This window comes from Solanum dulcamara, chromosome 4 (assembly GCF_947179165.1).
Source record: "Solanum dulcamara chromosome 4, daSolDulc1.2, whole genome shotgun sequence".
NCBI lineage: Eukaryota > Viridiplantae > Streptophyta > Magnoliopsida > Solanales > Solanaceae > Solanum > Solanum dulcamara.
The window spans coordinates 61,995,278-62,020,920 of NC_077240.1; the positions used below are offsets into that span (position 1 = coordinate 61,995,278).

The window sequence follows — 25,643 nt, forward strand, 5'->3', positions numbered from 1 at the left end:
TTTTATTTCTTTCCTGTCATATGTCTGGAACATCCACTGTCGATTACCCACATTCTCTTTTTGTAGGTCTTCTTTGGACGTTCCTACAAAATAATGATTCAGTTTCTTTAGGTGCCCAAGTCTTCTTGGGTCCTGAAGGTTAGGATCAATATCTTTTGGGCGCCAGACCCATTTACTAGAAGAGTAGTTCTTATAGTTAAAGGATTTGTGTCCAATCTTTCCACAAGTAAAATATCGAGGTTTAAAAGAAGATTTAGCACTATAAAAAGATGAGTTTTGAGAAAGGTTTTGGGAAGATCTATTTTATCAAACTGGCTATGACTTGGTGACTTCTTACTGCTATTTAATAACATCTTGAGCTCACCAATTTCTTCATGGAGTAAGTCGGCTTCCACTTGACTTACTTCTAGAAGAATTTGCCAGTCTTTCTTTCCTTTAGCAAGTTTGTTATACTCTTCAATAACCTTTTGAAGTTCGTCAGTAATCATGTCTAAAGAATATTGTAAATTAATACAGTTTTGACAAATGAAATTTCTTACCTGACTTTGCTCATCTATTGCCATCAAATAGATGTTGGCTTTCTCTACGGGATCTTCTTTTCATATATCTTCATCGCTCCAGGCTCCAAGAGATTTTGGATTTTCATTTCTTCGATAGTTTTTCTTCTTTAACCTTGGACAATTTTGCCTGATGTGTCCTATTTTACCATAATGATAACATCTGTCATCGTTTCTTGGATAGTTGTTATTTCTAGAATCATGTTGAGGTCTTTGCCTTTTTTTGCCTCAACATTTGTTTGACTCCTTGATTTATGAGAGTCATTCCTTCGTTGTTTGTTTCATCAACTTCTTATTCAGTCTCATGAACCTCTGCATGGAAGGCAATTGTTTTCTTCTTTTTGTCCTTGTTTAATCTGTTGATATGGTTTTGTTCACATGCGATGAGATTTCCTCTAAGTTCATCATAGGTCATGTTCTGTAGATCTCCATCTTCAAGAATTGTAGACCGTTTGAGTATACCATACCTAGAGATTTGAGTTCACATACACTTTTGCTGAATCTGGAGAACATGCTTTCAACATTTTCATCTTCTGCCATTTTGAACAATTCATATTCATTCACTAGGGAGTTGATGCGTGCTTCCTTTACTTTGCTAGTTCCCTCGTATGTTACTTCGAGTTTGTCCCACTCTATAGTAGTCTTGTATATTGAGATCTTATCATATTTAGCTCCGCTAACTACACAATACAATAAACTTATAGCTCTATCATTAGTTTGAATTGCCTCTTGTTATTTTGTTATGTCAAAGGATTCAAGATATAGTTCCTTTCCAGCAATTTCCTTCTTCTTTAGACTTGGAATAGGTTTTGGTCCTTTCTTGATTACCGCATATGCTTAAAATTCATTTCATTGAACAAAGATTCTGAATCTATCCTTCCAGTGAGAGTAGTGTTGACCGTTGAAGTAGGGAGGGGCAATTTTATGAGCGCCTGTCTGGAAGGATTGCGCCAGGAATTTGGTAATTTTCCATGGATCTTTTCTCACTTATGGTTAAACACTTTAAAGTGTGAGACCTGCATTGATACCAATTGAAGATTAAGAGGGGGTGAATTAAAAATTAATTCCTTAGTTGACTGCTCGAGCCTAAGAGTTGATTCTCCAGCAGGTTAGTCATAGTAATAATAAGCAAAAGACAAGTGTGGAAAAATAAAAGAGACAAAGATTTTATCCTGGTTGGGATCACCGATGTGGTGCCTAGTCCAATCGCCTTAGGTTAAAAGGGTTTCTTTTAGAGCTTGTAGTGGTATGAATAAGCACAATTGTGCAACTGGGTAACTTTGTCTGATATGCAAATCAGACCTCTTGATTTGATGTCACCTCTACTCATATAACCTATGCTAGAGATAGTTCTTTTTTTTTTTTTATTACAATTGTAGACTTAGATAGACTACAAAGCTTTCTAAAAGATGAGAGAAAAAAATAGTATAAGTTCAAGTGAATATCTTCTTTCCTTCTTTGATTGGTTCTCTACCTTGTACAAAAGGCTTCTTGATTCTGGCTATCATCTTGATTGGCATTTCAGTCGATCTTCAATCAGTGAGTCTTAATTTGGGCTATCATATTTATTGGCATCTGTTGTTGATCTTCAATCAGTGAGCCTTCTTTCCTTTTTGATCTTTAATTTGTATCTTTAATCAGTGCGTTGTTTGGCTCCTCCTTGGTAGGTGATATTTTCCTTCTATTTCGGTCTTCAATCAGTGACTTTGGTTAGGTAAGTTATCACTAATTTTCGCACATTTTCTTTCATATGTAGTTGTCATCTTTCCTTTTTGATTCCATGAGCTAATTTCCTTTGTGAGCTTTTGTCCTGCAAAAGGTGTATCATTATCAAAATAACTTAGTGCTAACATGGCCTCACGCACCAACTCAGTTCCAATAAATTCAACTTCACCAACTTCTAACCAACCAATAGGAGACCTACATCTCCTACAATATAAGGCCTCAAATGGAGTCTTATGGATTATAGAATGGTAACTATTATTGTAAGCAAACTTGATTAATGGCAAATAATCATCCCAATTACCCTTAAAGTCAATGACACAAGCTCTCAACATGTCCTCTAAGGTCTAAATGGTATACTCGTCTTGACTATCGGTTTGATGGTGAAAATCAATACTAAGCTTAACTTGAGTACGAAGACCTTTTGGAAAGATATCTAAAATTGAGATGTGAATTGAGTATCTCAATTTGAAATGATGGATAATGGAACACCATGAAGCTTAACCAACTCTCTAATGTAAATTCTAGCATAATCTTCAGCTGAATAAGAAGTCTTAACAAGAAGAAAATGTGTCGACTTAGTTATTTGGTCAACAACCACCCAAATCGAATCATGCTGCCTATGGGTATGAGGAAACCCCATAATAAAGTCCATATTTAATTCTTCCCACTTCCAAGTAAGAATCTCAATATCTTGGGGTAAACCTCCCGGATTTTGATGCTTAACCTTCACTTATTGGCAATTAGGACATTTAGCCACAAACTCCACAATATCCTTTTTCATGTCATTCCATAAATACATTTCCCTCAAATCTCGATACATCATTGTAGAACTCGGATAAATAGAATATCGTGAACTATGAGCTTCGGACAAGGTCATTTCCCTCAAGCCATTAACATCAGGAACACATAAATGACCTTGATATTTAAGTACACCATCATCCCATTGGGATGGCTTTTTCGACAACCGCTTTCTTTAACTCAACCAAAGTTGGGTCATTATCTTGGTTTACCTTAACATCCGCTACAAGAGGTGATTCAGAATCATTTGGTATAATAATACTACCATCCTCTGAATCAACCAAGCGAACACCCAAACGAGCTAGCCTATGTACATCATGAACTAACTTTTTCTTTTCATCCTCAATATGGGCAACACTATTCATGGTCAATCTACTAAGAGCATCGGTAACCATATTCTCTTTATCCAGATGGTATAGCACACTCAGATCATAATCCTTCAATAATTCAAGTCATCTTCATTGCCGAAGGTTTAAGTCATTTTGGTTGAATACATATTGCAAACTCATATGGTCGGTGAATACATCAACATGGACACCATAGAGATAGTGTCTCCAAATCTTCAATGCAAAAACAACTACCGCTAACTCTAACTCATGAGTCGGATAATTCTTTCATGCATCTTAAATTACCTAGAAACATAGGCTATCACCTTACCATTTTGCATCAAAACATAACCAAGACCAACCCTTGAAGTATCACAATACACAACAAACCTATCGGACCCTTTTGACAAAGTCAACATCACAGTGGAGGTAACCCTATCTTTTAACTCTTGGAAGCTTTTTTCGCATGCCTCAGACTATTGGAATTTTACCTTGTTTTGAGCCAAAGTAGTCAAGGGCAATGCAATAGAATATTATCCCTCCACAAACCATCTATAATAATCGGCTAAACTCAAGAAACTTCGAATATCGTAAGGAGACAAAGGTCTAAGCCAATTCTTAACTGATTTGGTTTTCTTAGGATCCATAATAATATCTTCATCAGACACATATAACCAAGAAAAGCAACCGACCTTAACCAAAACTCACAATTGCTAAATGTAGAAAATAACTGATGTATATGCTCCACTTTACTCCGAGAGTAGATCAAAATATCATCAATGAACATAATAATAAACATATCCAAAAATTGCTTAAACACCATGGTCATCAGATTTATACAAGCTGCAGGAGCATTTGTTAGTCCAAAAGACATAACCAAGAATTCAAAGTGACTATACTGAGTTTTGAAAGCCATGTTCAAAATGTCACATTCCCTTATTCGAAGTTGATGATAACCCGATCGAAGATCAATATTTGAAAAGTAGCTTGCACGTTGAAGTTGATCGAATAAGTCATCGATCCTTAGAATGGGTTACCTATCTTAATGGTGACTTTGTTCAATTATCAATAATGAATACACATACGAAAAGACCCATCTTTCTTCCCAACAAAGATAATCAGAGTACCCTATATAGAGATACTCGACCTAATAAAACCCTTATCCAAAAAGTCCTTCAACTGATCCTTTAACTAATATTTCAATAGCTTGTACATTCGGAATCATAGTATGAAAACCCATAAAATTCACCATTTGAAATTGAGTTGTTAGGTTTAGAAAATACTTAGGCTCTATGGGTGGAAGAATCCATGAATGAGACTCACATACCTTAGGGAATAAATCTCAATGCAAGTTTGAAAATAGAGGCTTGAAGATCTTGGAATGAAACCCTAGCTTTCCTTCATGAAGAAGAAGACCTTGAGAGGAGTTTGAGAGGTTAGAGTTTTGAGTCTTAGGAGTTGAGTGAGAATAATGAGTTAGGAAAGGCTTAGGGTTACTTAGATAGGTTAGCTTCAGTCCATAATGACCTTACTTTGTGGATAAAACACAGGAAAAGACCAAACTACCCTTCTTAAAACTAGCTGGACTAAGGCTTCATGGAGGACTCTTCATGGTCTGTGATCATCACCACGACCCGTGGTAATGTTTTGTGATAACTGACTTAGAGGAAAAATCTTGGGGTTTGCAGGAAAAGTCTGAATACTTCCTACACGGAGACCTTTATGGTCCGTAGAGGGCATCACAGTTCGTGAACCATGTCGTGATGCAAGAATTACAAGAGGACCTACAGGAGTGACCATTACGAAACACACCATGGTCCATGAAGAGCTACATGACCCATGGTGGTCGATCGTGGTCGCTGCGTTGGAAAGTTTTCTGAGGTCCTTAGGAGAGGGGTTACCATGGAGGGAACTACGGTTTGTGATGCTCACCACGGTTTGTGGTCCCTTCCTTGTAGGATTGGTTTCAGAACCACCCTCACGGTGGCTCACCACGCGGCATGGTGTGGACCATGGCCTGTGATGGCCTTCGTGGTTATTTACTAGTGCCAGTTTTCTGGAATTTTATCCTTTGTTCTTCTTTTTAGGACTTTCAAACTTTTGAGGTCTTACAATATCTCTCTCTTGGGAATATTCATGCTTTAATGAGATTCCACCAGCATAGAAAGGACACGGAAGGAGGACTAGCAATCCAACATGAATAAAATGACACATAAACATGCATAAACCATGAAACTTTCATACTTATTGTAAAATATGAATTTAAAAATTCACTTCATGAACATGCATGCATATGAAGACTTAGAAAAATCTGAAATGTAGGTTTCTTAAACAATTCATGAATAACTTAATACCTTAGGCTTGAGTAGAATGAAGGAGATGAGGGTATCGCTTCATCTTATCCACTTCCACTTCCCATGTAGTACTTTCAACTTATTGATTCCTCCAAAGGACTTTGATGGATGCTACTTCTTTGTTCCTCAATCTCTTAACTTGATGATCCAAAATCTCAGTCAGGACCTCTTCATAGATCAAGTTCTCTTCAAGATTTACTATTTCTAAAGGCACAATGGAATTTGGATCACCCACACATTTCCTCAACATAGAAACATGAAACACCGGATGAACCATAGTCATTTCCAAAGGCAACTCTAGCTCATAAGCAAACTTACCAACATATCTCAAAATTCTATAAGGCCCTACATACATAGGGCACAATTTCCTTTTCCTACCAAACTGAACTATACCCTTCATGGGTGAAACCTTTAAATATACCCAATCATCTGTATTGAACTCAAAATCTCTTCTTTTTGTGTCGGAATAGGACGTTTGACGACTTTGCACCATCTTCAATCTTTCTCTAATGATTCTCACCTTCTCCAAAGCATCGAGCACCAAATCAGGACCCAACCTTCATGGGTGAAACCTTTAAATATACCCAATCATCTGTATTGAACTCAAAATCTCTTCTTTTTGTGTCGGAATAGGACGTTTGACGACTTTGCACCATCTTCAATCTTTCTCTAATGATTCTCACCTTCTCCAAAGCATAGAGCACCAAATCAGGACCCAACAAGGTCATCTCACCTACTTCAAACCAACCAACCAGAGACATACATCGTCTCTTATACAAAGCCTCAAATGGTGCTATCTCAATACTTGAGTGGTAGCTATTATTGTAGACAAACTCAATGAGTGGTAGATGATCATCCAACTTCCTTTAAACTCCAACACATAAGCCCTTAACATATCCTCTAATGTTTGAATTATCCGTTCGGCTTGCCCATCGGTTTGAGGATGGAATGCGGTGCTTAGCTTCACCTTGGTACTAAGAAAACTTTGAAATGATCTCCAAAAATGAGAAATGAATTCGGTACCACCATCCAAAATAATTGACAAAGGCTCACCATGCAACCTTATCAATTCCCGAATATACAACTTAGCATAATCTTTGGCACTATAAAATGTCTTGACTAATAAAAACTAAGCTGACTTTGTCATCCTATCAACAATCATCCAAATCAAATCATGATATTTTCGAGTACAAGGCAAACCCACTACAAAGTCCACGTTCACATCTTCCTACTTCCAAGTGAGGATTTCAATGTCTAGTGTAGGCCACCCAGCTTTTGATGTTCATCTTTAACTTGTTGGCTATTCAGACATTTGGCCATAAACTTTGCTATATCCTTTTTCATGCCACCCCAACAATAAAACTTTTTTAAGTCTCAGTACATTTTAGTCTAATCGGGATGAATATAGTATAAATAATTGTGAGCCTTCTTAAAAATCAAACCCCTTAGGCCATCCACATCCGGAATACATAACTGACCTTGGTAGTGAAGTACCTCATCTCCCCCTTGCGAAACAACTTCTACTTTTCTTTCTTTCACCAACTTGTTTAACTCCACAAAAGTCGGGTCAAGGTCTTGTTTTAAACATTTACCATCAAAGATGATTTGGACCCGTTATGAACAAACATACCACCATCATCGAAACCACTAAACTTCACCCCTAATCTAGCCAACCGATGAACATCCTTTACCAACTCTCTCTTCCCTTCATCAACATAAACCACACTCCCCATAGACACTCTACTAAGTGCATCGACATCTACAATGGCTTTATTCGGATAATAATGCACACTCATGTCGTAGTCCTTCAAGCCACCTCATTTGCCTTAGACTGAGATCCTGAGTGAACACATATTGTAGACTTTTTCAATTGGTGAACACATCCATATTTACTCCATAGAGCATGCATTGGAGCCGTAAGTATTCCCCTTTATGAGTCCTTCCACATTTCTTGCAAGCGGGAAAAACTTGAGCACCAATATTCTCTCATGGAACTATCGGGTTAACACTCTTTTCCTTGTTGAACATTAGAGAAGGAGAATTGGTGGAGCCTTTCCTCATCATTCGTTTCCCACCTTGGCCCTTTCCACTATCACCATAACCAGACTTTTGAGGATTGAACCCTCTACATCAACTCTAGCCTTCTTGAACCCTCTTGACCTCTTCTTCAACTTCTCTTCCATAATTTGTTCCGCATATGTCATGAGTTGGGAGATGTCCATCTCTTTGACCATTATGGCCATCTTGAACTCCTTGAACACCAAAGTAAAAACACAGAAATAAACTTGTTCATCCTTGCCCTTGGGTCGAAGACCGTAAAAGGAGCATACTTAGACAATTTAGCTCTAAAGAAAAGAAATAATCTTGGAAGGCACCCTTGAACTCTTCCCATTCTATTGGTTTCATTTCTTCACACCTTTTAATGGCCCATTGCTCATACAAAACCGTTGCCACACTTTTTAGACCATGAAAAGAGCATATTTGGACAATTTAGTGAACTTAAGGGCATATTCCCTCATACTCAAGCCCCCTTGGAGAAGATTAATGAACTTTTGGCTATTTGCTTGGAAATAAATGGTCTAGGAAGGCACCTTTGAACTCTTACCATTCTATAGGATCCATATCTTTACCCCTCTAAACAACCCATTGCTCATAACAAACCCTTTCCATGCCTTTGAGTTGATAGGCCACTAGCTCGGCCTTCTCATTTTGAGGCACTCCCATGATAGCCACAATATGATAAAATTCCTTGATGAATTTCATAGAGTCCTCATCTACTTTGGAACCATCAAACTTGGGCAAATTCATTCTCTTGAAGTCTTGAATCCTAGAAGATATAGTAGGAGCCCATTGGGATGGGCTTATAAGTTGGTCAAACCAACTTATAAGCCCTTTTTAGCTTATTGTGGTGTTTGTTAATATTAAATTTAAGCCATAAAGTTCTTAAAGTCACCCAAAAATAAAAAGTTAGAATTCCTAACTTTTTTTTGAAGTGCTTAAAGCCATTTTTTTTACCATGAAAATTACTTTTATATCCCTTATATTTCAACCAAATTCCCAAAGTACCCTCTTTATTTTTTAACCCTAAAATTCACATCTATTTTCCTCATTTCTTCAGCCAACGTCCACCAAGAACAGAGACGCCAATAACTATGGCAATTTCGATAGCAGAGAAAGTGTAAGGTGAGATATGTATCATAGATATAGACCACGAGCTTGATGCTTCCACAACCGCCATTGTTGAAGCAGCTGACATTGTGAAATCTGAGTTTTCTTTGTTTTTTTAACAATTTTCTCCTTTTTCAATCTTGAGATTTCTTTGGTTTGGGTGAGAGAGAGAGAAGGGGATTGAATAGAAGACGGAGACCAACGTCTGGAATTCTCCCACCAACAAGATCCCTCTGCTTCTTCCTTTGTCACTCCACAATCTCTCCATTGTAGATCTCAGAAATCCCCTTTTGAAGTAAGTTAAATCTCTGTATATCTTCATATTTGAGCTTCTTGTTCCCTTTTTTTGTTGAATGGTATGAAAAGAATCATTTTTAGATAATTTTGGTTTGAACCATAATTTTTCTTTAAAGGATTGTTCATTTCATTGTTTAATTACTGCTTCTGTTAGTGGTACTTTATAGTTTCATATTTGAGCTTGTCATTCCATTTGTTTTGTTTTTTTTGAACGAAACGGATCAATTTTATTGATACCAAAAAAGTGCAAATTACAAAACCAAGTAAGTATTGGCCACTTACTTGTCATGCTCATACAAACTCCTAGTAAACACTAGTAAAATAAACAAATTACATCAACCTCTAACAACTTCAATATTGTCGATCTTCAGTAATGGCTCCTTTCCCTGTTTTCTTGCTTGCCAATCTGTTAGACCAATCTAACTCAGCTTGCCAACTTCCAATAGCTCTAGTAATTCCCAACCATCGTAGTATCCTGCTCTATAGGGAGTTAGTGACAGAGGAGGCAAAGAAGAGATGATGGAAAGTCTCTAATGTTTCCCCTAAGTACGCACAATCAGTTGGGACTTGAATACAATGAACTTTTTTTTGGTAATAGTTTTTTTATTGTCAACTGCCTGAATAAAAAATAGAACATCCATTCACAAGAGTACATGCTCCAAGTAGCCACTTGTGAACATATATATATATATATATATATATATATACATATATATGTGTGTGTGTGTGTGTGTGTGTGTTCTTAATTAAGTCTCTTGTGTGATCTGTCTTTGAACATTTTGTTGCAAATAGTCACCAATACTGGCCATATCCTTGTTGTGTTGCCGTTGCTCCTCCAATTCCTCATCATCATAGTTTGTGGTCTTCATAGTTTCATATTTGAGCTTGTTCCATTTTTCTGTAAATTTTATGTAAAGAATCAATTTTAGACACTTTTGATTAGACCCCAGAATTTTTCTTCGAAGGATTTATTCATTTGTTTATTTAACTTCTGCTTCTTTAGTGGTACTTCATATTTTCGAAGGTCGATATACAACTCAACTAATATTCCAATTTTAAGCTTTTCAATATATGTGCAAAATCAAATTAAGGCATATAGTTTGAAATAGAGAGTTAAACAACCATTTTTTCATAAATATGTGCAGATATCAATTAGAAAAATATATTTTTTACATGTTATCATCTAAACAGTGATTATGATTAATGAAGTTTCTTCTAAAAATGTATTCTTTACCTGCAGCAATAAAAATAAATTCAATTATGCCGAAAACTAGTAAAGCATGAAGTAATTCTAAGTTGGATAATGATGCCAACATTAAATTTATAGATTTGTGTGAAAATGAGATTAGACAAGGACGTAGACCACACACTCATTTAAATAGGGATGGATGAAATAATGTTGTTGAAGGATTTAATAGAGCCACGGGAAAAAACTATGATAAAAAACAAATAAAAAATTATTGGGATAACATAAAAAAAGATTGGATTCTTTTTAAGAAGTTGATGAGAGAGGAGACAGGTTTAGGATGGGATGCCACGAAAGATACAATTATGGCAGATAATGATTGGTGGGAGCGAAAAAATTAAGGTACATCTCTTACATTTTTCTATGTCTTTCTTTTTTCTTTCATTGTTAAATTGCTTGGTTAGTTTAAAGTAGTTTTTGATTTTTTTGTTACAGGAGGATGATCGATTCAATAAGTTCAGAAAAACAGATCTTTCACTTATATGGGATTGCTATGATGCGTTGTTTTCTGATATTGTTGCTACTGGAGAAGAGCTCGTACAGCGAATCATGAACAAATGTTTGGCATCGGAGTAGATCTTGATGAAGAAGGAACAAATAATATTGGTGTCTATAACAAAGAACACTTTATCAATCCTAGTGATGAAGGAAATGATGAAAGTAATGATATATAGAATGTGGATTCTAATATATTTTCTAAGCTGTCACTTAAAAGACGAGGTTCAATTGATGATACTGGCACTTGCAATCAAGTAAAAAAAAAGGCAAAATCTGGTGCGACATCATTGAGAGAGGATATACACTCTTTAGTGGATGTCTAGTAAAAGTACAACTACATCCCCTTCGATAGATGATCCCGTCATCGATAAGTGTATGAATATGTTGGCAATTTTTTCTGATATTCCTCCTGGGAGTGGAAAGTACAACTATGTTTGCAACATGTTTCTTAAGAAGGATGTACGTCAACTGCTTTTTAAGATGGAAACTGATGAAGCTCAGAAATCTTGGTTGGAGTATAACTATCAGTTACACCTTGAGAAAATGGGATGATTGCATTGCTATGGTTAAATATTTTTATTGTTTAATATTAGAATATTATAGTTGTGCATGTAAACTTTATGTATCGTTAATATTGTGTTGACGTTGTGGTTGTACGTGTAAACTTTATGTATTGTTAATGTTGTGTTGACGTTGTGGTTGTATCCTTAGATCTTATCATTATTGTTGTCGTATTGGCTTTAATGAATGTGGGAACTTTATGTATTGCTGTGATTGTTTTTCTTTGATGGAATAGTAATTTGAGATTTACAATGTGATTTTTCGAAGATAGAAATGAGTGCAGTGAAATGATGGAGTTTCTAAAAAATCTTGAATTAGGTTGTTGGAAAAACTTTCATTCTTTAGTAATTTGAGGCATTTCCATTTTCAGTTAAATGGAAAGTTGGGATATTAGCAATGTGGTATCTCCTCATTTAAGTGATTTGTTAGATGACGAAGATCAAGAACTAGAAGAGATTCCGAGAGACCAGAAGGATTGGATGGCTTTATGTCATATAACGGGTAAATACATTTTGATGTATTGTGAAAGATACATATGCAAAGAACCTTGTCGTACATCAATGCGCTCTGGAAATGAGTTTATCCAAGAGATATTACGAGGAAATGAGACTCGTTGTTATAAAAAATTTTGCCTGAAGAAGGCGGTGTTCATTGATCTATCCAATGACCTAACTGATAAATATGGGCTTAAACCCACTCGTGGAATGTCTATACATGAAATGTTAGGCATATTCTTGATGAATTGTGCACATGGAGTTGGAAATCGAATGATACAAGATATCTTTCAACATTCTGGAGAGACAATTCATAGACACTTTTATAGTGTTTTAAAGGCCGTTTGCAAGCTTGCAAGAGATTTCATTCAACCACATCTAAATTATAATGATGGTTGCGATGCTCATAAGCCATGTGAACAAAGATATCTTCCTTTCTTTAAAGTAAGTAACCCGTTTATGATAATTTGTTATTCTATATTGTAGCTAATTTTAATTTTTTTTATAGTGCATACCCCTACTCCCGACCAAATCCCTTTCCTCAACCAACATGACGTATGTACACCCTTACTAGTATTGAATATATATAAATATTTTTTTCTACCATCAAATTGTCAATATATAAAATTAAATTCATTTAACTAAGATGCTTTACTAGTTATAGCTACTAGCCAACTGTATTAAATTTCATTTAACTAAAAAGTTCATGACATACCAACTAATTAACACAGAACAAAATGCACCATGCCTTACTTAAATTAGTAGTTTAAATATTAAATATTAAATAAATCAAGGTCACATAATTTGTTGAAATGTTGTGTTCAATCTATCTCGTCTATAAACATCACAATTTTTCTTTGACTCAATCAATTCAATTAATACCCTTCTAAACCTTCTTAATATATTTGCATCAAGTTGACCAAAATATGGCATTATACTAAAAATCTCTCTTAATTTACATTAACTTTTTGTAGGACTGTATTGGAGCAATTGATGGCACAGATGTTAAAGCTAGATTTCCGCAAGGTCAAGAGATACCATATATTGGACGTAAAAGTTATCCATCTCAGAATATTCTTACCGTTGTTGATTTTAATATGTGTTTTACATTTGCATGGGCTGAGTGGGAAGGAGCAGCTCACGATAGTCGTATATTTGCTGAGGCCCTTCGTAGAGAAGAGCTCAACTTTCCACATCCACGCGAAAACAAATATTATCTAGTTGATTCAGGATATTCACACATGAAAGGATACATGGCTCCATTCAAAGAAAATAATGTAAGATATCACCTAGCTGAATTTCATCGCGGTGCAACTCGACAATTGCGAGAGCCAAGAGGATGCATTGAGAAATTTAACTATTTACACTCTTCTTGTAAAAATGTATTAGAACCCACATTTGGCATTTGGAAAGCAAGATGGTCTATTTTGAGAGACATGCCATACTATCACATTGACACACAAAGGGATATCGTACTTTCTACTATGACCATTCACAATTATATTAGAAAAAAATGCAATGTGGATGATGCATTCCAAACAGCCGAGAATGAGAGCTATATTCCATCGGTTGATTCTAATGATATTGACACAACTTCAAGAGCTAACAATGTAGATGTCGAAGATGTAGGAGAACAAAATGATCTCTATTGGATGGGGTTTCATGATATGATTGCTAGTGACATTTCTAATGCTTGATGCTCGTATTATATGAATATTTTCCACTTCTTGTATTTATAGTGGAGTGATTTCGATTGGAAACAAAAGATACTAAAGCAACCACATTACTCCAACAAACTTCATTAGAAAGTGTGAATGAGACATGTATTTATAAAAAATATAGTGAAGTGGTTTCGGTTGGAAACAAAAGATACTAAAGCAACCACATTACTCCAACAAACTTCATTAGAAAGCGTAAATGGGACATGTATTTATAAAAAAATTAACTTAATAAATAAATATTTTATAGTGGAAGTGATTTTACATTATAAATTATTTTTGATTAAAATCAACTTTAGAGTTTAAAAATCTTTTAAATCAACTTATTATGGTGTTAATAACTTTAAGGGTATTTCAGTCATTTTGACAGAAAATAAGTGCTTAACAATACTTATTTTCCAAACACATCAACAACTTATTTTCAGTATAAGCACTTTTATCCAAACACTCAATTGCTTATTTATAAAAATAACTTTCAGCACATAAAAGTTCTAAAAGCACTTCATACATAAAAGTTACTTTTTTAAGTCCATCCAAATGGGCACTAGGTACTTGAGGAGGAGGCGGAACAATGCCTTGGTTAGTTTGGTTGGCCACAACTTGGGCCAATAAAGTTATGATGTTGCAAAATTCCGCATAAGTCACTCCTTCTTTATGATGGGGAGCTTCAAGAATCGAAGGAGGCTGGTCCTCATCATCAACTCTTGCTCTAAACTCGTCTTGGAGGAATGATATAAAAGATATTAAAATGATTTGTTAGTTAGAGGAAGTCTTAGGACACTCTAGGGAATGACATGAATCATGAAAGAAGTGAAGACTTTCTTAAATATCTCATAGTCTCCTATTCATAGTTGTAGTGTGCTTCATAACCATGAATAATACCCTATTCGATGTGGTATGTTGGACTCCGAGAACCATTCAAAACCTCAAGCTCTGATACCTAGTTTGACACAACCCAATCCTAAGGCCTAGACGCGACACGACGAATGAGACACTCGACTCACCCAAGCTTCTTAGCATTTATTTAACTTTTCATAGATATTGACATCTAAGAATAAACGGAAATAAAAAGGGAAAATGGGACTAAGGGAAGCATTTAAATGAGAACCAAAGTAGTCAAACCTTTCTTATACATGTCCAACAATACTTCTACATCATAGACTTTGTGGGGCCTAAGACATGTCCCTAGCTCACCCTTGATTAATATAAAGTGAAAGTCAAAATATAATATATAGAAGTCTCAACATTTAATAAGCTAGAATACATAGGATTATTGTTCCCAAAACATGGGAACTCACCCAAAAGTTGCCTTCAATGATCTTTACTAGCCACGTAGAGGAGAATTAGGAGGAACGCCTCCGGTCCCTACATGGTGATATCATATAGACAAAAGAGTATGCGCCAGTACTTTGAATGTACTAAGTATGTAAGAATGCATTAACATTGAAGAAAACATTAGAGCATTTACATAGTATAGAACATAGTGCAATGTATGTGTGATCAATCAAGTAAATAACATTTAAAATGTTAATTTGTGGGAGAATGACCATAATCGACATTTAAGACCATGCAAGCTATTATATGGAATCCAACATAACCCCCTACGTTGGAACAGAGAGACTACTTGCCGGGTAGAACTCCGTTAACTTCATTCATTCCTTTAATATTTAGGGCTATTTTTGGATCCACTAGCCTAAGCCTACAAGGGCTCCTATGTTGATACATAGTTAATGAGACAAATGATTGCTACTAGGAATCCCTTACCAAATTCTACCTCAATGCGTCATTCGGTGCTAAGTCAATCCCATAGAATAGTTTAATATACATAAGAACGTAATCATTCATATAGCTTTAAATCATCAAGCATCATTAGGTAGAATAGCTCATTAAAAACTCTTCTTTGATTCACACAAGTGAGAATTGGCCTTTCACAAGTGGAATACATCATTTCATAATGATTTAATCATTCTTTCATTTCATAATGATCTCATCATTCTTTCATTTTATAATACTCCCTTTGATCATAAACATTTGCTTTCATAAATATTCATTTTGGAGTTAAAGCTTTCAATTCAAATTTCATTTAAACATAGTGAAACTAGGTGGGTTCTATTCAATCAACTTTCAAATCATTTAAAATAATTATAGCATGAATGAGAGTAATGTAATGCATCAATTAAATAAGCTTGAGACAACCCACCAACTCATATTAAAATCCTTTTCACGCTTTCGAATAGGGATATTTGATATATCAACCATCTCATGAAATTAAGAGGCAATATGAGCTAAGATAGGTAAATAAACTTCAAATAATTCAATAGCTTGTACATTCGGAATCATAGTATGAAAACCCATAAAATTCACCATTTAAAATTGAGTTGTTAGGTTTAGAAAATATTTGGGCACCGTGGGTGGAAGAACCCATGAATGAGACCCACATATAATTGGGAATAAATCCCAATGCAATCTTAAAAATGGAGGCTTGAAGATCATGGAATGAAATCCTAGCTTTCCTCGGTAAAGAAGAAAACCTTGAGAGGAGCTTGAGAGGTTAGGGTTTTGAGTCTTAGGAATTGAGTGAGAATAATGAGTTGGAAAAGTGTTAGGGTCACTTAGATAGTTAGATTCATTCCCCAAAACAATTTCACTTTTCTAATAAAATATAGAAAAAGACCAAAATACCCCTCTTAAAACTAGCCGGACTAGGGCTTCACGGAGGACTCTTCACGGTCAGTGATCATCACCATGGCGCATGGTAATTTTCCATTATAACTGGCCTAGAGGAGAAATATTGGGGTTTTCTTGGAAAATCTCAGTACTTCCTCCATAGAGACCTTCACGGTCCGTGGAGGACATCAAGGTTCATGAACCATGGTCGTGCTGTAGGGCTCACAGGAGGGCCTGCAGAAGTGACCACCACGGAATATACCATAGTCTGTGAACAACTATATGATCTATGGTTGTCGATCATGATCTCTTCCTTGGAAGGTTTTTTGAAGGCTTTAGGAGAGGGTTCACCACGTCCGTGGTCCCTTGTCATGGTGCCTTCCCTGTAGGACTTTGCTTCAGAACCATCACCACGGAGGCTCACCACGAGGCATGGTGTGGAACGCAACCCCTGATGGCCTTCGTAAGCATCACTTGGTTCCATTTTTCTGGAATTTTATCGTTTGTTCTTCGTTTTAGGACTTTCCAACTTCTGGGGTCTTACAAGACCAAAAAGGTTCTAAACAAATCTCGGGACTAAAAATAAATTTCATAGCAAGATAAAATGTAACAAATGATAGAATAGTACCTGGATCTAAGAATTCATAAACATAAAACTCATAGACTTTCAACATACCAGTTACAAAATTTGGCGAATCCTTTAATTATTGACGAGTCTACAAGGTATAAAACCCATTTTGACGCTGACCGCCCCCCGATGTAGTACCATGCTGAGTCGGTCGGCCTGTAGTAGCTTGAGTCTTGGGTCAACCACTTCTACCTTTACAAGAACTTGAAGGAAAATCCTTTACTTGGCTACCCATCTTACCATATCTGAAACAAGCGCCCGATCCCAAACACTCTCTTAGATTCTTCTTCCCACATTTCTTACATAGGGGAATAGGTTGACCACTTGGAGCTCCTCCTTGAAACTTAGGGTTAGACACCCTATCTTTGTTGAAATTTGGAGCCAGTGTGTTAGAATAATTTTTCCTGGAGTACTTCAAGTGAATTACAAACGACTACCATTACCCGACTTGCCATGAGATAATCTTCCACCATATGTCTGATCCCTCTTGGACTCTCTTCTAGACCTCTCCTTCAACTTCTCCTCCTCTATTTGCTCGGTATGTGTCGTGAGCCTTGAGATGTCCATCTTCTTGATTAGCTTGGCAGTCCTATATTCTTTGACCACCAAGTCTGACATACCCAAAACAAACTTGTGCATACGAGCTCTTAGGTCGGCAATCATGAAAAGAGTATATTTTGACACTTAGGTGAACTTGAGGGCATACTCCCTCACACTCATATTGCCTTGCCTCAAATTGATTAATTCTTATACCTTGGCTTCCCTCAACTCCAGTGGAAAGAAGCGGTTAAGTAAAACATCCTTAAACTCTTCCCAATCAACTTAACTATCATCTCTAACCCTTTCACTCATTCATTGGTCATACCAAACTTGAGCCACTCTTTTGAGTTATATGCTACCAAGTCCACCTTCTCGACCAGACCAATGCCCACAATCTTACCAATGCCCTCAATGAACTCTTGTGGTTCCTCGTTTACCTTAGAACCATGGAATTTGGAAGGTTTCATCTGAGTGAAGTCACAAACTAGGCTAGCTGTCGTACCCACATTTGGGTTCACAGGAGCAACAACTTCCCTATTAGTTTGAGTGGTTATGGATTGGGAAAGCACTTGAAACACTGCCTGAAACTCCTTATGAGAGACTTGCTCATTCAAAGGGTCATTGGGAACTTAGGAAGATCGTTTCCCTTCATTGATATTCCTTTGCAAGAGAGATCTTCTTAGAGGCATGATTCTATAATCGCAAATATAAAGCGTTAGAGAGAAAAAACCTTAGGTTTCAACACTATCGCACGACATAAGAATGATGAAAAAAGTGAAGTTTCCTAAAAGCCTCATAGCCATATATTCATAGATGTGGCACTCTTCACACCCATGAACAATAATCTACTTGACATGGCATGTTAGACTCTCTAGGACACCTTAAACCTTGTACTCTGATATCAAATTTGTCATGACCCAAGTTAGGCCCTAGGTGTGATACGGTGATTGAAAATCCAAAGGACTCCAACCAAGACCCTTAACATATCCTACATGGGCATACATAAGGTAAGTAAGAACAATAAGAATGAATCATAAATGTGGAATAAAATTCTCAACGTGAATATCTCTATAAAGGAGAAATCACACTCCGAATGAACACGACAACATAGATATAGCCAAAATCTAACATGCCTCTACTCGTCAGATGAGGTATATGACAAGCTCCTAGATCACCAACATAAGAAATAGTCATGGAAAATATAGAGAAAACATAAATGTCACATCCTTGAAATATGAGGATATTCACCGATGATAAAAATAGTAAATCAAACTCTAGCCATGAGCGGGATATGCGTGATGATCATCGGACCCTACATTATGATCCAATATAGGTAAAAGTATGCGTTAGTACATGGAATGCACTAAGTATGTGAGAACCATACATGAACAATGATAATCGAACGTAGTCAATATAAATATATGATGCATGACCAACTATCACGATCCAAATCCAAGTATGATGACACTCATTTTAACCCACCGAGAAAAGTTATCTCAAAACCCAAAGGAACACAAATACGGAAATAAATGAAATAAAATAAGGTTTAACTTAATCAAACAAGTAAATAATCTCAAAAATCCCCCAAGACTGATTGTCATGTGTACAAGCCACTAATACATTATTAAAATAAGTAAAGGAAATACAGTCTCAATGTTTTTATCTTTAGAATAGGACTAAAAGATAATAAAAAATTAAGAGGCGGTCGCTGGATAGATACAACTACCTCAACACTAGAAATGACAACCTCAGATATGTAGGAAAACTAGAAAATCTAGCAAGTCTGGGATCACAACTATAGAAGTGTAGAAGCAAGGAGTGAGTACCAAACAACACAATACTCAGCAAGTGGACAATTAAAAAGGCAAAGCAAAATAGATACAAGTACTTCTGTCATCCCAACCGAACCTCGTCAACTACAACCTGTATAAAAACCAGCCTAACTCTACATTTTGTACTGTAATAAAATGCAGTTCATGAATACTCAGCAATAATATCAGAAATTGAATCATATCAAGTCAAATTCAACAAACACGAAGCAACGAGTGGTAAACACAATTCATAAATATTAAAAAGGTGCGATACAATGCAATAAGATTGTAATTACCCTCCAAGTTATTTCTTTCATCTTCTGAACTTTTCAGCTTTTAGATCTTTCTTATAGTACCCCAAGTCATTTATAATTTGCTGGCACTAACTATTAGGTCACCTAGTCGTTCATTTGAGTTGTAGGTCTATTTCCCTATTTTAGAGCTTTTATAATATAAAAATATGACTTCGATCATAAATATAGGTAAACAACCTCAGAGTAGAATTTTGATGGTTCCATTAGCTCCAAAATGGACAAATTAGGCTAGTAGCATGGCCAGCATGAGTATCGAGACAATTTGTGCGAGTTTGAGGCTATTTGGTGCTTTAGTCTTTGAAATTTGGCCTAAAATTTACTTTGGTCAACATTCTTAGAAAATGTACTAGGATTGAAATTCTATCAGCCGATTAGCTTTAAAATATCGAGTTTGGTCTAGAACGACCTTTCATTTGCTTTTTGAGGCTTCTGGTCTAATTCTGAGGCTCGTTGTGGAATTTGGCTAAAAATAACACTTAGGTGTGGGACCCACTTTTTGTTGAGATTACCTTAGATGGAAACTTTGACTATGCCGTTAAGTCTAGAATATCATTTCAAAGTGGTTTTATCATTTAGACTCCAAATGAATTCCGAGGGTTCGTTTGAAGTTTGGGACTCTTATCTTAAAAGCTGGTGCAAGACTTCTAGTGCCATGTCGCTTTAGCGAACATTTGTTGGATTTAGCGAACTCTGCTTTTGTGAACATTGTTATCTTTAGCCAACTCTGCTTTTGTGAATATTTTTAGATTTAGCGATGTTCTTTTTAGTGAATATTTGTTGGCTTTAGCAAAGTCCTCATTAGCGACCCCTGGGGTTCTTTTAAGACCCGTTTTCTAGACATTTTTCCCAACTTCAAATATCCATAACTCAAGTTCTATATGTCCGATTTTGGCGATTCAAAGGCCTAAGTTCAAGAGAATTTTGTGGAAAATCCATTAGTAAGGTTGGAATTTTGATCGGAGCTTCGTTTGAGGTAAGTTTGTGACTTTTACTACTGTCTCTTATCATATTTGGAAAGGAATTGTGGTGAATTTTGGAAAGTTATTTCTTTGTCAATTTAGGTCTGTTTTATGTGATTCAATTGTCCATATTGTGGGTTTTCTACAAGGATCATTGTGGGTGATTTTTTTCATTCATCGAAGCATCGTTTGAGGTAAATTCTGTTCCAAAGGTACCGCCCTCTCTCTTATTGAAGTTTTAATGGTGAAAATTATGGGGTAGAGAGATTCATTTTGGTAGATTGAGAGTGCGCGTGTTCGACTTTGATGTAGGCTACGGTCTCCCCCTTTCACTGAAACCTACTAAATAACATTTAGTATATATTGAATATGATTTAGGTTGGTATTGGCCGGGTTTAGGCCCCTTCTCCTTTTATCTTATTTCTTTTACTCCGTATAGACCTTAGACTAGCATAATCTCTTGAGATCCTTATTTTAGGCTTGTGGTTTCAGTTGCATTATGGGGGAGTGAGATTATCCTTCTTAGGATCGGTATTGATGGCCTTAGGCTAAGTTGAGACTTTGATGATTTAGTTTGTCCTTAGTGCCCTTATAGATAGGCGTAGCTTTCGGTAGGGCTTGTGATGGTTGGTGTGACTTAGTGCTAGTGCTGGAGACCATTGAGGCTCATCATAGCCGTAAGTTGGGCTTAGCTGTGCTCGTTGGGAGTTGAAATTGCACATTTTGTGGTAAGGCATCATTCCTAGAGATGTTTCTCTCCCTATATTATTCCGAGCCATGTCTCGAGTGTTTTTATTTTGTTTAGTGGTAGGCTTATGGTGCCTCTATATCTATTATCTATTTATTGGACCGAGGCCGTGTTTGAGGAGCAATTGGATCCCAAGTTAGTCTATTTTTTCCTTGATAGTATGGTTTAGCTTGATATTACTATATGGATTATGTGTTTCTTGTTTGGATGCTGGTGATGGCATAATTGTATTGTTTGAGCATATTCACTTATTTTTTAGTACGATCTTGGTATTTTACTGGATTTTAACTACTATTTTTAGAAGGATTTCTTTCACTTTTATTACTTTTAATCTAGTTTTAAAGGGAGTCATACCACCTAGGATATTGGATACTGGTTTTGGTATCTATAAGGTGTAGGGGATGTGCTCCTTTTATACTGACAGTTTCAGAGGCATCAAGGATGTGCTCAGTCTTTATTGACATCTGGCGTGGCATCGCGCTTTTATAATTTGGCTGCATCCGAGATGCCTTTAGCCTATACTTGATTATCCGGCACAGCGTCGTCTTTTTCTACATCGACTTGGCCACTCACTCTCCGATAACACTAAATGGACACTATATGTCTATGTAAGACCAGGTTTGGGCCTAGACAATATATACAGACTTCCCATATACCCTATGGGCCCCTCTGGTCAGTGCACCACGAAACTGGATAAGGGAGCTACATGGGTCCGATGGCTGGCTGAGGGCCAGTGTGGGTCTATACACTTGTTGTTGTTGATCTATGAGAGCCACCGATGATGTCACCATACTACAGACTTGTATTCATCAGTATCGCCCATCACTAGTATACTTGTTTACTGTTTGGTCCCCCAATTTTATAAGGGTTGAGGGTATGTTTTTAATTGTTTGTACCTTCCAGGGGTATGGACGTTCAATCGGTTATTATTTGATCTTACTTGTTTTTACCTTTGGTTGTATTTGTAGTTGGTTTACGTGGTATATGAGTTGGATAGTGGTTGGTAGTTCCTACTAAGTTTAGTCGGATTAGTTCCTAGGTAATTATGTGGTTAGAGTTGCTTGTTAGCACTATATTCTCGTTTAGTAGACTCCTATGATGCCTTTTTCTTGTCAATAGGTTGTTGAATTGTGTTTCAGGTGTGTTTTTTAACTCTGCTCCTTTATCTATGTCTCTAGTCGCTTTGTATTATTTACTATCATTATTGTGATAATTCGTGATTAGTTACTTGTGCAATATTTACCTTATTATATGCTATTTATACTTGCTTTATCTGTGGAGCTCAGTTGGCCTATGCCTACTGAGTACCATTCGTTTGGTATTCATACTACACTTCTGCCCATGTAGAATATAGTACGAGTTTTCTCCGTTGATTTGGACTGGTGCAGAGTAGTTTCTAGTTTGGAGATTTGGTGAGCTCCGAGTGGTGACAGACTAGGACTGGTCTTTACTTGATTTCGAAGATTGTTTGTACTTATTTTGTATTTCAAAAAGCCTTGTATTCTTACTTTGATTTAGATGCTCGATTATCGACGATGTCAGGTTTTGAGGTGATTCGTTGTGATTTATTTTAATTGCTCTCCTTCTTCTTAGTACTTATTTTCCTCTTGTTGTTCATCTTCCACTTGATAGCACATTACCTCTGATTTTGGGCTATGGATAAAGGTTTAGGCTTACCTGCTGGTCGGTGTTAGTAGTTATAATCACGACCTAAGAAATCTGGTCCTAACAAGTTTGTATTAGAGCTCTAGGTTTATCGGCATCATTGGTATGAGGGCAATGCTTAGTAGAGTCCTGCGGATTGGTGCGGAGACGTTCGTATCCTATCTTTAGGAGGCTGTAGGGCATTTTTAGGGAAATCTATTCTTGACTCCTTATCGTGTGTCCCCACTTTGAATAACCTCTAAACTAATCATTTGGAATCTATTCTATCTTGGATGGATAGCATGAGTTTTTCGGTGGACACGATAGGAGCATCAGCAGGTGCTACCAGAGCTTGGACAGATGGTTCTCAAGCCAAAGATGGGTTGGTGGTTTCCCAATAGGGTTCGTTCTTAGTATTAGAGTATGTATGGAGTTTCTTGAGTGGGCTGGGCACAACCCTATACTGGTTGTAAGATAACAGAGAAAAGGGCAAGGCAACACATAAAGACTAGTGAGACGACGCTAAGATACATTTTGGGCTAAGTTGAGTGCCCCGCACATTATTGCAAGGATTACCGTGAAACGCGACATGAGGACTTCCCAAGGAGGTCACCCATCCTAGTATTTCTCTTGCCCAAGCACGCTTAACTTTTAAATTTTGGTGGAATTTAGTGCGATAGTGCGGGTGTGATCGCGCGAGATGGAAGAATCTAAACTAGCGGCGGAAAAATGACATGAGATTATGTTCCTAGAATACTATAAGTTACGTTGAGGGTATTGTAAAAAGGATTTTAGCTAATTGATAACTGACGACACACTCGAATGCCACAGTTCTTCAACATAGTACCAGTTAATGAGAGACAAACCACCGAATAGCTATATGGGACAGTGGGCTAGGAAAGTTCGATTCAACTTGGCAGCCAACTGTGAGGGCGAAAAAGCAAAACCCAAAAGGTAAGGGTACAAGTTGATGTAATTTACGGAAGACAGGAAGTAATACCCGAGGTCGAAAATTCCACAATATGACCAGGGCTACAAGACTCACTTCGCACTCTGTCGACAGATGACTTGGGAGGGAATGTTACCTAGGGATTAACAATATTAGCCCATGCTCCTTCAATCAAAGGCTACCTACTGAGCCGAGAAGGTATAAAATTATAGGGTAAAAGAGTGGTAGGACCTTATGGAGTCCCCATAGATATTATCCCAAATGAAGGAGCCCAAGTTACAGTTAACTACCAAGGATCAGTCCGCAAAGAAACTGGGAAGACAGATAAGTCTTTGTACACTAATTTACCCTCCAACCTGATGAACAGGCTAAAGCGTACCACTTAAATGCTAGAAGATATGTCATGAGCTGGTGTTGTTGACTTCGAAGATAGTTGGGATGATTATCTATAACTTATCAAGTTGCCTACAATAATAATTACTACTTCAGTATCCCAATTTCCCCATACAAGAATGGTAGAGCAAGACATGTAAGTCCCCTATTGGATGGGTCGATGTTAAAAAGACTAAGCTAAAAAGGCCCTGACATGATTAAGAAATCTATTGACTAACAGCCTAGAGTCAGCAAAAATGATATACAGATAATCGCCATTAATATACAGAGTTCAAATTGATGATTGGATGTTCATAACAAGGTCACCCAGAAAAGGAAACTTAACCCAAAATACATTAGACGGTATCAAGTTGCTCGTAAGATGGGCAAAGTGGCCGGTAAGTTGAGCTTACCACCTTATTTTTTAAACTATACGCCCAATCCATTAGATAGGGATGCTTCACAAGGGTACTGACGAGCCACTCGGGGTATGTTCCATAGATGATGTCCAGGAAATGGAATCTTGTGAGGAAAAACCTATCGCCATCTTAGATCGGCAAACTAGAAGATTGTAGACTAAAGATGTGCCTCCCGTCAAGATACTGTGGCAAAACCAAAACCAGAAAAAAGGATGACCTGAGAAATTGAAGAGGACATAAAACACAAGTATTCATATCCATTCCCGATTTTTACAAGTAACCCCAACTCCTGAAACTCGTATATTAATTACTTGGATGAAAATATGTGTGATCGCAATAGAAAACAATCTCCCTACAATCGATATAAAGTCTTGAGAAAAGTTTTATTTAACATTCGGGGAAAATGTTCTAACGGGGGGAAGGATGTTACACCCCACACTCTTGAGATCGGAATGTCTCTTAAGCTTCTTAGAAGTTACTATGTGAGCCGGATAGTCTACAACGCTATTAAACAACTCCAATGAAGGGAGAATGAGACACCCCATGAGAGGGAAGGTTGGAAATAGAGTCGTGAGAATCCGGAAAGAGTTAGAGGCCAAGAAATGAGTCATAGGACTTGGTATACCTAGGTAATCTATTGATTTAGAAGTTTTATACACTTGATCTACTTAAGGATATACCAAGCTTACATAGAAAGGATTACACGGGTTCTTAAAATAAGACGAGATTACGAACCCACGGGGAAGAGGAGAAGACGACACATGGTAGCAAGAGGAGGTGCCATGTGGCAGCCTAGAAAGGTGCCACATGGCAGAAGGTGATCCACCTACTTGGGTTCAAGTAGGTGATC

The 25,643-nt window shown here is 36.9% G+C and overlaps 1 protein-coding gene and 2 pseudogenes across 1 annotated transcript; 2 read left to right on the forward strand and 1 right to left on the reverse strand.

Annotated features, from left to right (window-relative positions):
- The first annotated feature begins 9,598 nt into the window (after positions 1-9,598).
- LOC129884295 (L10-interacting MYB domain-containing protein-like) lies at positions 9,599-11,521 on the forward strand (annotated as a pseudogene).
- A 383-nt stretch (positions 11,522-11,904) lies between these two features.
- LOC129884296 (uncharacterized) lies at positions 11,905-13,721 on the forward strand. Its single transcript, XM_055958615.1, has 2 exons — positions 11,905-12,468; positions 12,999-13,721. Exons 1-2 carry the CDS (start codon positions 11,905-11,907, stop codon positions 13,719-13,721), a joined length of 1,287 nt encoding a protein of 428 aa, XP_055814590.1.
- A 9,911-nt stretch (positions 13,722-23,632) lies between these two features.
- On the reverse strand, positions 23,633-23,752 carry LOC129888044 (5S ribosomal RNA; annotated as a pseudogene).
- Between the last annotated feature and the right edge of the window lie 1,891 nt (positions 23,753-25,643).

Excerpts from the sequence above, each read along its gene's own strand:
- LOC129884296 (XM_055958615.1), top strand. The coding sequence starts at position 11,905 with ATGGAAAGTTGGGATATTAGCAATGTGGTATCTCCTCATTTAAGTGAT. Across the intron at positions 12,469-12,998 it reads GATATCTTCCTTTCTTTAAA|GACTGTATTGGAGCAATTGA; the intron begins GTAAGTAACCCG and ends AACTTTTTGTAG.